Source organism: Leiobunum rupestre, chromosome 10 (assembly GCF_980474605.1).
Source record: "Leiobunum rupestre chromosome 10, qqLeiRupe1.1.hap1, whole genome shotgun sequence".
Taxonomy (NCBI): Eukaryota; Metazoa; Arthropoda; class Arachnida; order Opiliones; family Sclerosomatidae; genus Leiobunum; species Leiobunum rupestre.
In genome coordinates this window covers 47,538,640-47,560,573 of record NC_143393.1, presented here as the reverse complement: position 1 = coordinate 47,560,573, position 21,934 = coordinate 47,538,640, and the positions used below count along the sequence as shown (strand labels likewise).

Sequence of the window (21,934 nt, the reverse complement as noted above, 5' to 3'; positions counted from 1 at the left end):
AGACTTGTAAGAAACCAAAACTAAAACTTTGTTCTGGTCGCGTGAGACAGGTAATCATCGTAACCAAAACTAGCGAGACTTGTAATAAATTATATAACATGTATGTATCGTTAAACAAAAGAGAAAAATATATTGAAAGTAAAGTAAAGCAGTGTTTAAATAAACCTGATTTAAACGCAAAATCCGGTATTTGGGGTTTGATTCCCAACCCTGCGTAGAGAAGACGAGGGTTTCCAAGTTAACCCCCACCTTTGGGTTCAACTTCGACTGCACTTAAATTTCACCCAATCTCGACCCAATTAGGTATTTTACATAATTTAAACACCTCTCTTGAAGGATTTCTGGCTCCGCCACTGACTTGAATGAATGTTAGTACCCAGGATAAAGAAATGAGAACAGTCTGTGTAATTTCCATCAACTTTTCTCTAGATTTTGCAGTACATCAGATTATCATCTTTGCTGTACTTTAAAATGAGATACACTGTTTTCCACCTAGGTTAAAATTGGCGTTACGTTCCGCAGAGTTTGTTTGAACTTGAAGATTGTGCAGAGCCTTCAGAATGACGAGCTGTTATTCATTCTTGGCTAGAATCATCGTCGGAATTATATCATCTTCTGTGGCTCGTGAAGCTTTTATCGTCGCAGTTGTAGGAAATATAATCAGCTAGGCTAATACCCAAGGCACCACCTTAGGCCTAAGTCATCGAGCGACTTTTGAAGCCTTTAATTCAGGTGGCCGGGTTATAATGCGTAGGAGGGTGGTGACAAGCCCTGCATGCCACGCGTTCGAGCCAACAGCTCCCTACACTAACTATTACCGTTAACCTCAACAAGTTTTTATGGAAGGGGAAACCGAAGATCTCGGGGGAAAACCCCTTAAACCAGTGGGGAGAGAACTTGCAAACTCTACGCAGAAGGAGTTGTTCCGAGTTTTCACCCAGTGCCACAAGCTGGGATCGAACCCGGCTCCTCTTGCTGCGAAGCGAAAGTGCTAACCACTCCGCCACCCCAGAATTACCCATAGAGTGTGAGGCTCTTGAATTATCAGGTTTTCCTTTGAGATTTCGTTTAGGTCTAGCAACTCCAGGCATATTAAGTAATTTAAAAATGTATTATTAATATTTTGTTTTTACTATTTTTAGATAAATCATAATCTAATTCTATAACAAATGGTCACAGCATGTGAACCTTACCTCAACCGATTTGAAATTAATTCTCGGTTATTTTTCAAATTGGATCGAAATCTTATCTTAAAAGATAACGAAAATATAAGACTTTGTTACAAAAAATATCCTTATTGCTCCTTTTCTTCAACATTATGATTCAAAATTGGTATATAATTACCAAATCTTACGGATCTGTGACCGCTATTGCGTCCGCCATTTTGGAAAATGGCGTACTGCATTGCTGAATATATCATTTAAATTTGAATGATATAATCCGAATGTTTTGAAATTTGGTGTATTCTTTGTTTATGGTTCTGAGAACACTATTACAAAATCTTAAAGGTATCTGACGGTTACTTCGTCCGCTATTTGTTCGTTCGTTCGCCAAACAGAGATAGGCAGAAAGACAGACAAAACGACTCTGATTTTAATATGGTTGGTTGTTCAAAGTAGGTACAGTATTTTTAGTGGTAATCTGAAGTGAACGTTATGTGGCAGAAACAGCTTCGCCCTTTTTAACCTCATTTCCAATGGGAAATGCCAAATGGGGTGCTTATTTCCGGTTCCGATATTTCTGTTGGTGATGCGTCAATGGCGGCTGTTATGCCGGACTCTCGCGGAAGTCGGATCGCTCTCATTGTCATTGGTATGTAGTTGGTTAGTTATTGTTCTCTGCTAACGAACTATACCATTGTCTCCCCGTTGGCAATGGTGAAAAGGGATATTTTCAGGCCCCCAAATGAATATAACGCGTACGGGAAAATGCTATTGCACAGTATTGTATCCCTGTATCTAGCTATACAAGTGTCGTGCTGCTGGTCATGGTGAAAAGGATGGAGTTGGGAGCCCCAAATGAAAAATAAATACTTAAGGAGATTGAGACTACTATTAAAGCCTGTGCCACCTGGTTTTTATGATTTTCTAGTTTGAGTTTATTTCCGATTGGTACGAATTCACCTCTTAAACGGGTTAATTTTTACATCTGTTAATTTTTTTTAAACTAATTCATCTTGAAAAACTAAAACCATGTACTTGCCAATAGGTCCGAGAAAATCGACACGAACTCGTTCCATCGCTATTTCTGTCCTTGGCCAATGAATCATCTAACGGTCGCTATTGATGATCGTTGTTTACATTCTGAGCAACATGATACTAGATTTTCGAAGTCTGCGTCAAGTTTCGCCCACCAGACTTTAGGTCTTCCGAGTCGCTTCGTCTTGGTAATACCGAGATGACCATCTTGTAGCTCATTGAGAATGATTATATATGGAACTGCTCGGAAATAAAAAAATGGTTCCACATGATGACGTTGAAGGCCATCCGTCTTTAATGAATTTCGGTACTTGCGCCAAGATTGGGTGAGGCTGCCTAACATAGTCTTCGATCATCGGGATGTATTCTATTTGTATTGGCGGAATGGTATCGGTAAAGGTATACGTCTCATGGCGTCTGTGTTGCCATTATTGGATCCGGGTCGCTATTTGATCTCATAATCGTATTCAGATAGAGTTACAGCCCATGAATCTTCAATTATCGATGCAGTTGCGGTTGGTATTTGCTTCTCAAGAGAAAGTAGTTTAGCTGTGAGTAATATGAATTTTCATCCCAGAATATACTCGCAAAACTTTGTAACAACCAAAATTAAAGCCATGGCTTCTTTCTCAAACTGGCTGTAGTTTTGTTCTGTTTTACTTAGTGTGCGTGTAAAGAAAGCTATCGGGCGATCTTGACAATCGTTTTTAAGGTGACATAGTTCGCGTGCAAGAGTGATCGGTTTTACTGAATGTGAAGACAGAATTTCTTTCGCTCTACGGAAGGAATCAACTGCGTCCAAGTCCCATCACTGTCAGAACTAACTGTAAATTCGGATCTATTGATTCTGGTTTAAAAAACAGTAACAAGTTGTTTCCGGTGTTTATCAGCAATATGCCGTATAATTTACAGTAAGGTATTGTTATTTCAACAGTACACGGAGGTAATAGAACCGGCGTTGTAGCGTTTTCAATAAAAATCAGTAACTAAATAGAAATTCGACGGCAATGTGGTTTTAATAACAGTAACCTGCGGTTTATGCTTCGTAAGGTCAATTTGCCGAATTATTGACAGCTCATTACTGTTTCTGTACATGTACAAAATCATAGGTAAATCAAATACAGTCTAAGGCCAGGAATTGTATCTAAGTATCAAGGGGGTTCGTAGGTAAGGTGTAGTAGTACCGGCAGTGGCCCACCCTGGGGGTCCGGGGGTTTGGGCCCCTTAACGGGAGAAGAAGCCTTCAAAAAATCGTTTTTTTGCTTATCATTACAACTAAAGCAGTCAAGACATTTTGTAACTCTTTGGGCCCCTCCCAGAAAAACAAAATCCTGGAATCTTTCTGAAATTTTGACTTATCCGAACGTCGAATTTCGACGGGCGCCCGAGCGAAATAGTGGTTTGACGTATGTCGACCGCCATGTACTAAACATGAATGATTTCTCTATAATTTGCATTGAGGATATTCTAGTATATAATACAATACTGATGAGCCCCAAAAAAAGGATGCCGGTCTGCTGTTGAAATGCAGGTGAAATTTAGACTTCGGTAGAGTAGAAAAGTGGCCTGTGAGGTAATAAACGTCACAGATTTCATTATAAATTGCATTGCACTGCTCACATAAAAATATGTTAGTAACTAGTAACCCAAAAGCAGTAAGATGCAACCCAAAACCAGTAAGGCGCAACCGTAACGATATTTTATAGTCGTACCATTTTTAATTGCATAAATATATATATTATAATATTGTAAGTTTAAAAATAAAAATATTCCAAGTGAAAATATAAAATATAGGCTTATCACAGATATACGGAAAGAGAGATGGGCTAGGTCGTAGGGGGGTCCCCTGGGTTTCTACCTCGAGCGTCCAACGATTTCCCGTGCATTGTAGTAATTCTGTGGAATGCTTGAGAAAAAAGTTTTACTTAAGTAGATTTTGACCGTGGAAGATTTCCAAGGGTTTTTCATGTATATACGTTATAAAGTGTTTTATTGTAAAAATGTATCGGACTCACCTGCAAAGGTTACAAAAGTGGTGAAATGTGTTTGAGGAATTTCCATTAACGTCATTCGACGTCAAGCTATACCTGGTCACGTGACCTTAACCCGAGGTTTCTTAAACGCGCTCGGATAAAGAAATATGAGAGAACTGTCGTGAACTCCAACGAAACCACTCGTCTCGCAACTGTATACTCGCCACCCGAAAAGGGACTATTACTTTAAACACGTGAACTTATTAAAAGAGCCGTTAAAGAAGTGAAATGTGTGCCGTCAAAGTCGTACCGAAGAGTGGACTCTTCATTGGATTGATCACCAAGCCTTCAGGCGGGAGCCACCGAAACTATAACGATGAGTAGAACCTAATTGTGGCGGTAAACCGCATTATTAATAAGCGCACTATTTTAATGAGTGATATCACTCAGTAAGGAGGTTACGTAGTTAACATATTGTTAAAAATTTACATCTCTATAAGGAGCTCTGTATTTAGTTAAAATTCCATAAGGAATTATTAACCGTAATTCTCTAGTTTTAATTAGTGACGTGTATAAGGGTTAACCCGTAATTTTAAATTATTAAATATTGGCCATATAATTAAAGGAATATTCCTGGGGGTTAGTGTATAAGTTAGCTAGTTTGAAAAGTATTAATTGGTTAGGGTTATAGGTTTTGTTTATTTTGTATTTGCTATTTCATTAATGATATTCTGTTTTTATAATTAAAACTTGTTTAATTATTCACTTGGAAATCTTGCCCTTTTAATTTAATTACTTAGTTAATATAATTTAATATTTATAATATGCCTACAATACCTAGTAAGTTGGTTGCTCGAGATAGTTCTCGCTAGAGCAACCAAAAGATTGTTGCACAACCTTAAACCATTTAGCGGTAAATGAAAACCAATGAGATGTAGCCCGATAAAATGTAAGAAATTGTAAAAAAAAAACAGTATTTAATTGTTGGCCAAACGGTAGGGAAATGTCGAAAAATCAGCGTGTAGTAATTAGTTTAACAGTAAGGTATACTAAACAACCCGGTTACCAATAGTAAGGAAAGTAGTAAGAAGTATTAGAAAAAACCAGTAGCAGCTTTGTAAAATTTCCAGTGTGTTTGTATTGATATTTAAAGAGTATCGTAATGGCGTCAGCTGCTGCCAGCTTCTTGCTGCTTTTTTGACAGCATTTTTTTTATGTGTGTATAGACTTTGATTTGATTATCTGTCGCAATCGAGGACTTGTTATTAAGACTCGAGAGGCACTAAGCAGTTGACTCCGCGCTGATTACAATGTCGATAGCTTTCTGTATTGTAAAGGTTGCCGTTGATTCCAGAAGATAGCGTCCTTGTATAGCTTCGTTCTCAATTCCAGCTACGAAATGTTCTCGTAACACGTTGTCTAGGTTAGTTCCGAAGTTACAAAACCGGGCCAGACGTCAAAGTTCGGCTACGAAAATTGATGCGCTCGATTATTTCAGAAGGTCCCCGAAGTTATTGTTAAGAATAGTGACAAGAACATCATACGTTTTGTCGGTAGGTTTGGCAGGACTCCGCATATTTCTTAAACAGTCATAGGTTTTTGGTCTAAGTAGCTTTAGGAATGTCGACAGATTCGTGTCATCGTCTGCGATTTTCTTAGCCTTCAAATAGTTCCATTCCTTCCGCATATAATGTCCACGGCTCACTTGATGTATCGGACTGTTGAAATTTCCCCGTAGACGGGCCAACAAGTTGATGGTTTTCAGTAATAGCCATGATAACTAGTTGTATCAATGGTAGATGCCGTCAACTGGAACACGAACGGTAGATTTTAAGTACTCATCTGGTACGAGAACCATAACAGGGACAGTGTTGTTGCTGTTATCTTCTTTTAAACGGAGTAGTTGAACTCGCAATCGGTTTTCGTCGCCATTGTTGTGTCTTTTAGTTGAATTGTAGATTGGGTAATGAAACTGGACTCAAGCGCTGATAAAAATAGTTTCATAAATATACTCAGCAAATTGTTTTCAAAATATAAGCTCGACTGAAAGACTGAGTGGGGAACGTTTTTTATCATCTCGTACAAATTATTTAGGCCTAAAAAAACGCGTGGGAAAATAATGCACGTTTATAAATAAGAAAACGTATTACTACTACTTCCGCGAGAGTCCAGCATAACGGCCAACATTTGACCCACCAACAACGGAAACATCGGAACCGGAAATAAGAACCCCCTTTCCCATTGGAAATGACGCTAACATTACGTCCACTTAAGATTACCACTAAAAATACTGTACCTACTTTTAACAACCAATCATATTAAATTTAGAGTCGTTTTGTCTGTCTGTCTCTGTTTGGCAAACGAACGAACAAACGAACTAACGGTTGAGCGAGCGAGCAAATGTGGACCTCTCCCGAAACCCCGGGTTATTGCTAGTAAAACACTTTTACAGGGGTCACTAGGTTAAACATAAGCCACAGCAACGAGATAATGTTCGACGCGATACTTCTGTCTGCCTCTCTTTCTGAACGAGCGAGCAAGATGTTGAGTGAGCGAAGCCCGCGAGGCGGCTAGTAAATATCAAATCACCCCATCTTTCTGTTCGCGTTATTCAGATACATCCTAAGTTAAAGGACAAAAATCCACAAAATCAAAAGCAGACGACATTCAAACATTAAACATTTCGGCCAGTAAAATCTGTGATCAACGTTCAACTTCTACCATTCGCTTCAAATATAACAGATTTATCCACCGGCAGACTTGTTTGACACCAGCGGTTATATTTTGTAACGTCACGATCAGAGGTAGTAGACGTTGTCTGAAAAACGTGTTTTCCGGTTGTGAATCGGTAGCATGTAAAAAACCGCCTTAAATCTAATCTAATTTCAATTTTTAAATATACTATACTAAATCGAAGTAAAACTTTGGTTGAACCGTACATTTTAAGATTTTTCGTTCCATTGAAACCCTTATTCCGCAGATCGAGATCTACCCAAAATCTAATTTCATCAAAATTAGCGGAGAGCACATATCCATGTTCAACGTGCGGGGTCCTTTTTGAACGCAGGGAGTACAAATTTACGAAATAAATATACGCTGTTCCTCTCATCTAAAAAAAATTGGCCCAAATAGATGGCCCAAGTTGGCTAGAAGATATACTAGACGCTCAGATGTCCGAAGCCTTCGCAAAAATTTAAAAATCAATGCAGGAGTATGAGAGAGAAGGCAACGAATGGACCCTTGAAGAACTTGTACACATTTGTAAACGTGGTTGCAAAATTCAAAGAAGCATGAATCGTATGACCGTTAGATTTTTCGAAATTTGATGCAACCAGAGGGAAAAACTACTGACGAATTTGTGGTATTACTCAAAAAGGAAGTAGAATCTTGCAATTTGGACGACATTTAAGAGTCAATGATAAGGGATCAGATTGTGGCTGGGGTTTCGCCATTAATGAGAAAGAAACTTAAGCCTTGATCGAGCGGTTGCACTTTGTCAAGCGGCAGAAAGGTTGGCGGTACATGTTCAAACGTGGACGGACCAAGGCGCCACTATAGCCGACCGTAAAAATACGTCATCGGAGCCTCTAGTTGAAGAAGTTACTAAGGGTCGAAGAAACAAGAAGTCGCGAGCAAAAGAGCAAAGTAGGAATGCCACTCCATCAAAAGCTAAGGAGAAAACGTTTCGACCGAAAAGTGGAAATGTCACAAATTGTTTCCGATCTGGCAGAAGTCATAAACGGAAAGATTGCCTAGCATATGGAAACATTTGCCACAAATGCACAGGTAAAAATCATTGGGAAAGAGTTTGCAAAAGCAAAAAAATAGTAGAAACTGTACGATACGACAGTGACTATAGCGATAATGACTTCATCATCGACGTGATTCCAGTTAAAGAATCTAAAGATTTACAAGATTGGATAATTCCAATAAAGGTACTCTCTCATGTTGTTAATATGAAAATAGATTCGGAGCGCAAGTAAACTGCTTACCATTAGACCGTAGACGTCTATAAGAGTTTGAGTCCTAAGCCTGAAATAGAGAAGGGCGTTTCGCTTAAAGCTTACGAAGGATTGATAATTCACATGGAATAACAGAGTTAACCATAGAAATTGGGTCAAAAAAATTGACAACCAAATTTGTCTTGACTGATACTTGCGAATAGTCAATATTGGGGCTGAGATCTAGCGAAGCTTTTGGATTGTGGGATACAAACTTTATTCGAAATGGGAATATTACCAATGAGCACCACAAGACTATAGAGATAGTTAAAGAAGTTGAAGATTCATCGGAGCGAGATGAAAAGTTTAGAAAAGGCTTACTCGCCCATTACCCGAAAATAGTCAAGGGAATACGACGTTTGGAGACTCCGTGTAACATTACACTCAAAGAGACAGCGGTAACGGTGATCATACCTCCCTATGCACTTCACGAGCGTCTTAAAGAAGAGCTTAACCGTCTAGAGAGACAAAATATTATAAGGAAGGTGGATGAACCAACCGCACTGTAAATTTGAGGTACATTTAAAGAACACAATAAAAACGCATTAAGATCACCTAGAACGGTATCGATATAAGATCACATACACTTCAGGAATGTTTGAAGAACACATACAAAGTGTCCTAAAAGTGCTCTAATCATGCTCTTAGCACTTTTCAACGTTCTTAAAATGTTCACATTATATGAACTAAAAATGTTCTTATGATCTAAAAGTGTGCTATTAAAGTGAACTTAATATGTCCTGAAAGTGTATGGTGCTCTTAAATTCCCAATTTAAGAGCACCCTAAGTGTTCTACAAATGTTGTTTTTGGAAGTGTACTTAAAATGTTCCAGGAAAAATAAAAATCAATTTAATGGAATTTTATTTACATTTAATTACAAATCAAATAAAAATCAATTTAATGGAATTGTATTTACATTTTATTACAAATAAAATAAAATTCAATTTAATGGAATTTTATTTACATTTTATTACAAATAAATAAAAGTCAATTTAAAGGAATTTTATTTACATTTAATTACAAATAAAAATGAAAATTAATTTAATGAAATTTTAATTTTATTTGTTTAAATAAAAAAACCTATTTTAATTTGAAATAGAGATAAATTTAAGAAAATGTTAATTCCATTTGTTTAAATAAAAAAACCTATTTTAATTTGAAATAGAAATAAAAGTATTAAATTTTAATTACATTCGTTTAAATAAAAACCTATTTTAATTTGATTCAGAAAGGGATTTTAGTAGGAAATAAGACTTCACCAAGAAATCTGAGATACAGTAGAGTGCAAACAATTCTTCCAGAGTTATATCAGAGAGGGTAAAGTCGCTTCGTTACTGAGAGGCGTCTCTTCCTATTCCCGCAATGTTAAAATTTCGTTACCAGTTTTTGACGCACGCGCGAATAGAAGAAATTACAAATGAAGTTCAGGATCCCACTACCAGGGTGCTACAGGGTGTTGTTAGTTAAATTTTTTTAGAAGATTTTTGTTACATCCGCAATATGGCACCGTTTATTTTCTTATTTCTGAATTCTGATACTAAAAAATTTAAATAAAATGTGAAGTAGTTCAAAAAATACGAATATGAGGTATCTTCATCAATTTGGTGTCCAGTCTTTTTGTAATCATGATCGAGATCTTGTTTTTTCAGGGCACTGTGTATGTAAAACTCAACGAAGAAACTTATCATGTTTTGAAATACAGTCGGACATGTTGAATCTATTGAAGCTTGAAACCAAGTCTTGTCAATTCGACGTGTAATAAATTTTTCCATACGCTCTTTGACATTTGTCTTGTGAGATAGTAGTTTAAAGCTAGTATCAAATACCTCATTTGTTTCTGTAATAAACTTAAAAAAATTGTCAGTAGGTACTATAAGGCTACCAAAAGAAGAGTTCTTTGTTGTTTTGAAAAACTTGAAGAAGGAGAGCACATTTGTAGGATCAATAATTGGATCGTTCTTTTTGAGTTGGCTGAGGCAAGAGGAGCATTGGTGGTTTGGAAAACAGCGATGGATTAAATATCCTGATATATAGCTAAGGACATTTTGTTTAAGTAGATGGACTCTCAATTGAATTGCATATGCTCTGTTCGAATGTGTTTAGAAGATGATGACAATTGCGTGTTTAAATCTAAAGTTCTTTTACCATTTTTTTTATATAGAGCTAATACCCAAGGTACCACCTTCGACCGCATAAGCAATGTTGCTTGTGGGTGATCAAGTAACAGGTGGCCGGGTTACAATGCGTAGGAGGGTGGTGGCAAGCCCTTCATGCCACGCGAGCCAACAGCTCCCTACACTAACTATTACCGTTAACCTCAGCAAGTTTTTATGGGAAGGGGAAACCGAAGATCTCGGGGGAAAACCCATTTAACCAGTGGGGAGAGAACTTACAAACTCTACGCGGAAGAAGTGCTTCCGGATTTTCACCCAGTGCCACTAGCTGGGATCGAACCCGGCTCCTCTTGCTGCGAGGCCAAAGTGCTAACCACTCCGCCACCCCACCTAACAAACAACTAAAGTAATGTAATTTATTAAAATTATTTATTATTGAGAAAGACAGTTTCAAATTTCAATTACCATTTTCTTAATTTTCCCAAAGTGTAATTATGTTCATCTAGAACATTCAATGTGTTTTCCTCTGAAATTGGTTGTGATGCATTTGTGACCAACGCGCTTACTTCCAACCCATGTTCATATGTCGCGTATGGATATGCTATACATTTTAGTATATTAATTGTCAGTAAATTTTTTAAACGACATAAAGAGCCTTTAGATGTTTTTCTTTACCTTCACTAACTGTACTGGAAAATGAATAGTGTTCATAAAATATTGTTGGCACAGTTGATGGTATTAGACTATTTTTAGTTTTAATATTCATAAAACTATAGTCAGTGAAATGATTAGAGCAAAACCTATGGTTAAAGTGTAGGTATTCCGTTGTTTTATTTGTCAGTTTCTCGTTTTTTACATTACTTAGTAACAATTTGCGATTTATTGGAATCGAACCCGGGTCTGCTGCGTGCAAGTGATTTACCTTTTTTTTCCTGCAAATTTATTTGATTTTTACAACTTTTAATTCTTCGTTTTAGACACACCAACAGTTCTTCCTCTCCTACCAGTAGTTTTGGTGTGTTGACCTCTTACTCTCAATCCCCAATAGTGCCTTAATCCTCTATGGGCTCGGATTTTCTTCAACCTTTCAAGATCTTCACGTAGCTTAATATCCAAAGCATTGGAAGTAACTTGGCTGAATTTGCCATCCTTGATATCTTTTTGTCTGTTCAAAAACCAGTCGGGTATTTTGTATTGACGAGGATTGGACATGATGGTAATTAGCTTTTCAACCTCTTCATCAGAGCATTCGCCAGCTCTTTTATTCAAATCAACATCAGCTTTCTTACAGACAATATTTGAAAACCTTCTACCAACACCTTTAATAGCCGTTAAGGCGAACATAATTTTTCTGCGTCCATCAATATTTGTATTCATAACACGAAGAATGTGTTGAAATTTTTCTGGTATAACTAGCGACATTTTTATGTTTTATCTATCACCGCGCACCGATTTACTTCAAGTGATTTACTCTAACCACTCAGCCAACAACTCTAGTTAAGCTACGGTGTTTTTCTAAAAAACAGCTTTGGCGAATGTCCTTTACGAAGTTATAACGTTAGGTACTATAATTTATTCTACATCATTTTAAATATTTATAAATTATATTAATCTTATATTTAATTAAATATTTATAAATTATATTAATCTTATATTTAATTAAATATTTATAAATTATATTAATCTTATATTTAATTAAATATTTATAAATTATATTAATCTTATATTTAATTAAATATTTATAAATTATATTAATCTTATATTTAATTAAATATTTATAAATTATATTAATCTTATATTTAATTTAATATTTATAATTTATATCAATCTTATATTTAATTAAATATTTATAAATTATATAAATCTTATATTTAATTAAATATTTATAAATTATATTAATCTTATATTTAATTAAATATTTATAAATTATATAAATCTTATATTTAATTAAATATTTTAAATTATATAAATCTTATATTTAATTAAATATTTATAAATTATATAAATCTTATATTTAATTAAATATTTATAAATTATATAAATCTTATATTTAATTAAATATTTATAAATTATATAAATCTTATATTTAATTAAATATTTATAAATTATATTAATCTTATATTTAATTAAATATTTATAAATTATATTAATCTTATATTTAATTAAATATTTATAAATTATATTAATCTTATATTTAATTAAATATTTATAAATTATATTAATCTTATATTTAATTAAATATTTATAAATTATATTAATCTTATATTTAATTAAATATTTATAAATTATATTAATCTTATATTTAATTAAATATTTATAAATTATATTAATCTTATATTTAATTAAATATTTATAAATTATATTAATCTTATATTTAATTAAATATTTATAAATTATATTAATCTTATATTTAATTAAATATTTATAAATTATATTAATCTTATATTTAATTAAATATTTATAAATTATATTAATCTTATATTTAATTAAATATTTATAAATTATATTAATCTTATATTTAATTAAATATTTATAAATTATATTAATCTTATATTTAAATAAATATTTTAGTATTTAAATGTAAAATTTGATCGCGATCAGTAATTAAACTCGGGTCGCATTGTTATAATGCGGATAGTTCACCGCCGAGCCATTGACTTCCTTATGGAAAATATTAAAGTAAAGGAACCATTATGATGAGGCGGGTTTTTTTACTAAACGGATGAATACAATATCTGTATATATTGTTTATTGAACTTTGTTTTTTAATTTTTGTGAACTTGTTAAAGTCTAAATATTTTACGTAGGAAAATTTAAAGGTTATTTTTTTGTAATTTATTTCGTTTTTCAGTGTTTGTTTTATCTATTGCGTGTGTGTTTAGCGTATTAGTTTTCAAGGGTAATAGTTCATTTATGAAGAAAATATCGAGTTGTTTACATAGTGGTCTGGGTTTTTAACTGGGTCGTCATTACTTCGTAATTTATTTTAAACGTTTTCTCGACTGATTAAGATGTTTAATGCAGTTCATCAATTGGGTTCGTTTGTTTTATTTATAAAGAGCCCTAACTATTCGGTCTACGGTCATTTATTGATAAACGAGCTGTCGTTTAGTCAAGGGGCTTTCTATGCTTTGTGAATGGTAAGTTTTTCGCTTCTTGTTAATTCATTTTTTATTGGTGTTGATATTTGGACATCGACGATTAATAATGCAGTCATTGATTTCCTGGGTGTGCGAGTCATTACATGATATTGGAAATTGGACGGTATGTCACAACGTCAACAGGAAGTCTACGAGTCTTCCACTGCCAGATGTCAAATATAGCTATTCTACGGTATCATCATCAAGGGCGAGTGTTGAAATAAAATGAGCGTTAAAGATGCGGCAAGTATGTCGTAAGCGAGAAAAATACAATACCCTCTGTAGATATTTCTTTCATTAATATTTGCTTCGTATTATATTTAAATGATAAACTTGTTCTGAAAATAGGATTAAATTCAATTGTGCATTAATTTAGTACGTCTAACTCGGTGTTGTAACTACTAAATTTATATTATTCTGAATAAATTAAACTCGGTTGTTTCGTCTCAATTATTTTAATTAAAATTAAAATTTTATAACGGGCGGGATTGAACCGGGATTACGTTTTTAGTAAATAACTCTGAATTGCGGTGATATCTTTAAGGGTCATCTCGAGAAATTAATACCACTAGGGACCATTCTTCCGAGGAGAGGTATATTTTGGCTTGCCAACTTGTTATCTTCTTGAATTAAATTTTAAAAATAACATCATTTTACAACCGCGTTGCTAGGTTTAACGGAACTTTTAAGGAGTTTGAAGAAAGACAACTAGATTCTTCTATAACAGCTACCCCGGAAATTGTTACGCCATTCGACAGGCCGCTTTCAATAGTATAAACCATGTAAATTTGAAAGCGATCACACGTGTCAATTTTTATTAAATTAAACTTAAAAAGTTTACATATTAACCGTTTTCCTGCTTCTTATAGTTGGAACGTGAGGTAGGTTTAAATTAATTATTACTATTATTATATAACAGCTACCCCGGAAATTGTTACGCCATTTGACAGGACGCTTTGAATAGTACAAACCGTGTAAATTTGAAAGCGATGACATGTGTCATATTTTAGTAAATTAAATTTAAATAACAATAACGGAAATACATTATTAGCGTTGTTTATCGTTTTTATTTAATTCGTCGCGTACCCTGTTGCATCTGTTACAAATATTTTTGATGACATTCCAGATACTGGCAGATTGACTTCAAGGAGAATAAAGATACGCTATAATGGATTGACTCCGGTAAGCAAATCCTTAGGCTTGAGTACTCATCATTCTTAACAAACCTCGACAAATACCAAATATTTGAATAGATCTTAAAAGAAATTGATTTGAAAAAATTCAACGGTTATATTGTATAAATTATCGCGTGCTTGCTCGGAAGGGATAATCTTATTGGCTAAGACAAATGCGGATAAATATTGCTAAGCCCACGTGATTCTATTTTATTATCAGAATAAATAATTACACGTGCGACGAAAAATGGGCGATATCATCGAGATTCACGCGTTTTTAATTTAAAAACCCTTCCTTTTGACGGTTTTTATTTTGGAGTGAATAATTTCTTTTAGCGTCTATTGACATTAATTAAGGTAGGAAATTTTCATACATTAATTGTCTTTTGTGTATGAAACCAAACCTTGGCCACGAATTAACTTCGTTAAAACCATAAAATGTCGCCGTTGGAAACCTAGATTATTAAAGTGTGCTGTTTATGCAATCTGCCAGAATTTTGAAAGTTGTAAAAGAAAATATTTACGATGCGGTGGAGTACCCAACGAAACAGAATTTAGCTATGGTCGTAACTACGGCGTAAAACATTAGAAACTGCTTTTAAACTATAAATACATTACGGAAAAAAATTATGTAACCCACTAAAAACTTTGTTTACTATTAATAAGAACCGAAAAAGACATAACCTAAAAATTCGAAGAAAAACAAATAAATTAGAAGAAAACTAAAACAGATGGAGCTACCGGTATCTTATATTTTTCGACCACGTTTTTTGAAGTTTCTTTCAATTAGGGGGTACAGATTGAATATGGAATATGGCGCCTTCCTTAAACGTAAAATATAATCAAAATAATTTATTATATTTCATAAATTATGTTTTTATAGAAGTTCTTTACTTCTACCCTCAAAACTTATTGTGTGTTGTACGATACACGACGACGAATATTTGGTCTGGACAATACTACATTCCAATTTTGTAGCAAGTGTCGGCTCGACGTGTAGTAAGTTCTCTTTTTTCAATAGATGTCGCTAGCTTCGAAATGAAAGTTACCACTCGTGTTGATTGGATCGTTTGTACATTGGTCAATAACATAAATTACATTAATTTTGAACAATATATTTTACATGGGATATATAATTGAGGTTATAGTTCACTTAATAGAGTATTCGCTACCGAAACCAATCTAGGTGGCGTCTGCTACAGACTAATTAACAAGTTATTAGAACGTGTTTTCTTAAATAAACTTATACAAATATAATTAAACGGTGCAAAAATTATACTAAAATTAAAGTATCATTATTTATAAAGTCAAATTTACGAATAACGATGAGGAAAATCTTGTAGCGTCTGTTTTAGCCGCCACCTATCTAGGTTTCAATGGCGAACCAAAGAGGGCGTAGCGATAGTTTTAGGTCGCGAATTGTTTTTCTAACTATAATAACAATGGCTCTCTGACGACATAATCATTTGGCTATTTTGGATTTTAGCTTCCTTTGCCATTAATAGATGGCACATCGCTTTCCGGTAAAGTCGTTTTTTTGAAGAATCTGATAAATTCATGAACATCTCTAAATAACAGGACCCTTTTCATAATACAGGTGGCAATGCTAGAGCTGATTTTGATTATTTTCGTTATGACCCCTCGCATTCTTGCTAATAATGATGGATATTGTGGTCTGATACCTTGTGAGATGGTATATTGATATATTTCAGAATATTCACTTGCATTTAAATATATAGTAATAGCCAGACAAAAATTTAGAAGTCTTGCAACCTACTACAATAAAATGATGTTTTTCCAAATACTGAAGGTAGTACGATAGTTATTATTATGCAAAGCTATTAATTTGTCCATGCTGGGACTATAGTTTCGATGTCAGTAGGTGGGAGTTTTATACTAACCCACCGTGATTACAGAGAATGGGGTTGGGTGACACCGCACGCCCCCAGCACGAGAGCGTGCAGTGCCGTTAGGAGCTTATTATACATGTATAGGAACTATATTTTATCTGTGAAGCCCGTTTTAAGGGAAAGATAACGGTTTCGTTGTAGCCGCGTGTCCGGATTCATCGTTAAGTTATCGATTTTCGCGTTTGTGCCTTTGGCAGTTACATTAAGTTAGAAACTTTTAAAAAATTATAATAAATAACAAATACATTGCGCCGAAACATTTTCGTACCAATAAATTCCTGGCATCAAAAATATATTAAAAAAATTATCAGAACAAAAATTATTCGGACGTTGCTACTTTTTAGTACAGGCACTTTAGGTTTGAATACCGAACATTTGAGAGACAAGCTGAAAATCGGCCCATAGGTAGTTTTTGACGAAAAAAAAAATATAGTCTAGGACGCTTGCGTCGTCGCCATTTTCCAAGATGGCCGCTGTATACTATAAACTTAAAAAAAAAAGTTATATCTCTGTAACGGAAACCGATAAAATAAAAATTCAAACGGCCAATATATTCCTATAAGGAACTCTGTCAAGAAAAAAATAACACGCGTGCTTATCGCCACCATTTTCGAAGATGGCCGCCGTTTACTATCCTTTTTAAAAAAATTATATCTCTGTAACAGAAATCGATAAAATAAAAATTCAAAGGGAAAATATATTCTTATAAGGAACACTATCAAGAAAAAATAAAGCTGTCACCTATCGCCACCATTTTCCAAAATGGCAGTCGTTAACTAAAAATTTTAAAATTATCATATCTTTGCAACGGAAATCGATAAAATCCCTTGCGACAAATATTTTCTTATGAGGAACTGTATTAAGAAAAAAATAACGCGCACCCATCGTCACCATTTTCCAAGATGGCCACCGACTAATAAATAAAGTGATAAGCAAATTTTACCTAATACATAATGAAGCCATTTTTTTATTTAAGCCATGTTTACAAAACGTAGGTTAAAAATTTGATTAAACCCGTTTTTGAACATTTAACAGAATTAATTTAAGGGTTTGAATCATTCTCTTCATCTTCGGCATTTAAGGAAATTGCGCCCGCATTATCACAGCTGTTTCCTCGACAGCGCGCGCACATGGCAGTGCATACGAGTCCAGCTTTTTTGCACTCGCATTTCTTTTTGCATGAAACTTTGCAAGCCCAGATAACAAGCTCTAAAAGGTTATCTGGTGCTGGGGGGAGTGTAGTTACTACTGGGCTTAAAGCAACTGTCGGCTCTATCATTGCCACCTGTATTATGAAAAGGCCCCTGTTATTAGAGATGGCCATGGCTCTATCCGAATCTTCAAAAAAAATTACTTTCGTGGAGAGCCTGGAGCCATCTATTAATGGGAACGGAAGCTAATATTCAAAATAGCGAAACAATAACGTCGTCAGAGAGCCATTATAGAGTGTTATAGATAGACCACTTTTACTCTACTTAGTGAACTTTAACCGAAATTATATATCCAATATAACATATATTGTAAACAATTACTATAATTGAAATAATTGACAAATTTACAAACGAGCCAATCAACGCGAAGCATGCTTTTATGTCCCGCCTTTTGGGTCCAAATGTAGCTTCAGCATGTTGTTTTGATTTCGACGCTAGCGACATCTGTTGAAAAAAGAGCTACTTCACCTAGAGCCGACACTTGCTTTAAATTCCCGTTTGAATTCCGTTGCCATCCCCGTTCTTCCGCGTTTAAGTCAACGCCTTTCCATTTTTGTACTTGGAGATAAACCGTATAGGAATGCTGCTTTGCCGCTGCACTTGTGGGGGGTGATATTGCCAGTTCAAATGCCGATTTTAGAGCCAAACGTGACACAGACCGATTATGGGAGTAATATCTACAGAAGTCTAGGGTATTTGTCTTTTGACCGCCGTACAATGAAACTAGAAACTTTGCTCCAGCTGTGGCTATATGGTCGTGCGACGGGTTAGGGTAATTAACAAGATGTCACCTGGTTTTGGAAATAAGGTAGCGAACAAGTTTTTCGAGTTACCTGGTTTTGGAAATAAGGTGGCGAAATGCGAACACGTTCATTTACATTAATTTGTATAAAAACCAAGTGTATCGAGTTACCTGGTTTTGGAAATAAGGTAGCGAAACGCAAACACTTTCATTTAAATTAATTTTTATAAAAACCAAGATTTGCGAGTTACCTGGTTTTGGAAATAAGGTAGCGAAACGCAAACACTTTCATTTAAATTAATTTTTATAAAAACCAAGTTTTTCGAGTTACCTGGTTTTGGAAATAAGGTAGCGAACAAGTTTTTCGAGTTACCTGGGGTAGGAAATAAGGTAGCGAAACGCGAACGAGTTAGATGGCACCCGTATCAATTGGCACGAAATTCAAATATGACAATAGTGTGTACGCGGGTGGTGGGGTACATTTAAATTGAAAATTGACCAAAAACACTAAAGTGGGCTCCGATCCCAAAAATTACGAAAATCCCGTCGAGGCTATAATAGTGCCTACAGATTGAGATATCAGTCGCCTTTGTACCACTAACGTACCGCGAGCAATCGTGTGTACGGCGGCTGGTTATAAACATTATTTAGTGGCACACTTAATCTTAACTTCTGGGCATAACAAATATTTAGGGTCACACTTATGTATTACACGCCTGGTCATACGTTATTCTTATTTCAGGCAGGCTTTCAATGGAATGCGAATAGAGCTTCAGCGCGTAAAGAATTCAGGTATGACGCGAAATGGCTAATTAACTCACTTAAAATTAACCTTTTTCAACGCGACTGCAACATAAGCTGGAATGGGCCTAGAAGTAACAAAACTAGTGGTTTTTGATCAAATCGTACTTACCTTCTTCCTGTCGTACGACGTGCGTAAGCGTGCGTAAAACGTTGAGTGTCACACTTATTGTTACTTCTGGGCATACGCTGAAAGCTCGGCGCGAACGGCCTTGAAAATTGCGAGAGGGAAACTGGCGTTTAGAACTCTTTAGACAAGCGGATTTACAAAGTCGGAAGTTGCGGGGATCCGTATACGCTGTCTAAAAAACCTCACTTAGAATTAAATTTAAGCAACGTAATTGCAAATCCAGGTTATATGGAAACCACAGCTATTCAAAAATGTAACTCATGAAAATCGGACTTAAATTAAGGAACGTTATGTAGACTTTTAGGCGAAAATATAAAACCGCGAAAATTGGGGTCCCGTAAATTAACTCGAAAACTATACTTAAATTTAATATTTACTGATATAACCGAAGTTGTAGTTCAAATGAATCCTAACCTATCCAATAATATTTTTTTTAACGTTATCGGACTTAATTTTAAATAAAATATCTACCACACAAAGCGAAACCACAAAAATAGTAAATTGGGCATTTGCCCAACTTCTCGGGCTCCGATCCCAAAACTACGAAAATCCCGTCGAGGCTATTATAGTGCCTACCGATTGAGATATCAATCGCCTTTGTACCACAAACGTACCGCGAGCAATCGTGTGTACGGCAGCGGCGGCGGCGGCGGCGTCGGCTACACAGTAGGTGATCGTAATACACACAAATCCCTAAGGATTGTGTGTAAAAACCGACACCACAAGTTTTGTTACTTCTAGGCCCACTCCAGCTTAGGTTGCAGTTGCGTTGAAAAAAGTGAATTTTAAGTGAGTTAATTAGCCATTTCGCGTCATCCCTGAATTCTTTACGCGCTGAAGCTATATTCGCATTCCATTGAAAGCCTGCTTGAAATAAGAATAACGTATGACCAGGCGCGTAATAAATAAGTGTGACCCTAAATATTTGTTAGGCCCAGAAGTTAAGAATAAGTGGGACACTAAATGTTTTTATGACCAGCCGCCGTACACATGATTGCTCGCGGTACGTTAGTGGTACAAAGGTAGGCACTATTATAGCCTCAACGGGATTTTCATAATTTTTTGGATCGGGGCCCCGGAAGTGGGGTATTTGCCCATTTAAGTAATTTTTGCCGATTTTCGTCTTAAAATATAGGTACTTTTTAAAATTAAGAGTGAATTGTTTGAATATTATATTTTTAGTTGCTACTGATCATTTCTGAAATACGATTTCGGTTGCATTAAGAATTTTTAATTTTAAGTGAGATATTTGGCGAATTCGCGGGACCCCACAACCCGCGTTCGCAGTATTGTCACATTTGAATTTCGTGCCAATTGATACAGGCGTAGAGCTCGTCGTTTGAAAACGAAATATCCGTTTTATTGGTTTTTATCCATAGCCGAAAATTATCCGAATAAAAAAATAATATCCAGAAATAATTAATAACCGAAATTTTTATGAATAATTTAATTTTTTTTGCGGTTAAGTTACCTGTTCCGCCGAGCTATACAAAGGTGCCATCTAACTCGTTCGCTTTTCGCTACTTTATTTCCAAAAATTGGTAACTCGAAAAATACGTTTTCGAAAAAATTCCTCTTGGGTTTAAAAGTTTAAGTACAAAATGATTTGAAATTTATTCAAATATAAATTTAATATTTGAAATATAATTAATACATCGGGGGGATTTTGTGTACTTAAATGTCCGGGACATCTTGTTTTTTTTAACGCGTCTTCGATTGGAGCCGCCGTTTCGTTCCCCCCACGTTCACTATTTTTGACGCAACGGTCGCGCCACCTATTGGTTGCGAATAGTCAACTATAAATAAGGGTCATCTAGCCTTTGATAGTGTAATCTTTGCGGTTATTTTGACTTACTGGCGCCCAATGACAAAGTTGTCGACCGTGGTTATTGATTTTCGCTAATATTTAAATTTTAATTGGTTTCAGGCCTTTTATAAGCAACACGAGTTCATAAATCCAAAAGAGCCTTTGAGTCAGAGTCAAACTGGCAAAATGAGCCGCAGAGAAGAGAAGAGGCACAAGTGCTCAGAATGCGTCTACGCAACGAACCATAAGAGTACTTTCATTCGCCACAGAAGAACTCACACGGGCGAGAAACCCTTCCAGTGTGAAAAGTGTAACTTCGCATCTGCACAGAAGGGTTCCTTGATTCGCCACAAAAGATCTCACTCGTTCGAAAAACCCTTCCAGTGTGACCAGTGTAACTACGCATCTTCACATAAGGGTGACTTAATTTGCCACAAAAGATCTCACACGGGCGAGAAACCCTTCCAGTGTTTCCAGTGTAACTACGCATCTACACGGAAGGGGGATTTGATTGTCCACAAAAGAAGACACACGGCTGAGAAGCCCTTTGGATATACAAAGTGTGGATATCGGGCCAAACATAAGAACAATTTACTCCGCCACAAATGCGACCGGAACATCCCTATCAATAAAACCCTTCAAGCGCATTGTCGAATTTATGGTCCATCTGGAATCCAAATTGGCGCTTCGGGCAGTCACCACACAGAACCCGGGCGCCAATCACAGACCCT

At 35.4% G+C, this 21,934-nt stretch overlaps 2 protein-coding genes across 2 annotated transcripts in view; both read right to left on the bottom strand.

Annotated features, from left to right (window-relative positions):
* LOC149926075 (uncharacterized) overlaps positions 1–19,571 on the bottom strand; it is a 374,126-nt gene extending 354,555 nt beyond the window's left edge. Inside the window, exon 1 of the mRNA XM_090161856.1 lies at positions 19,379–19,571. Within this exon, the coding sequence (XP_090017982.1) occupies positions 19,379–19,452 (74 nt within the window). The 5' untranslated portion in view covers positions 19,453–19,571. The remainder of the gene's footprint in view (positions 1–19,378) is intronic.
* On the bottom strand, positions 11,211–11,739 carry RpS18 (ribosomal protein S18). Its single transcript, XM_090160071.1, has one exon. It carries the CDS (start codon positions 11,707–11,709, stop codon positions 11,248–11,250), a length of 462 nt encoding a protein of 153 aa, XP_090016197.1. The 5' UTR covers positions 11,710–11,739; the 3' UTR covers positions 11,211–11,247.
* Positions 19,572–21,934: the final 2,363 nt, after the last annotated feature.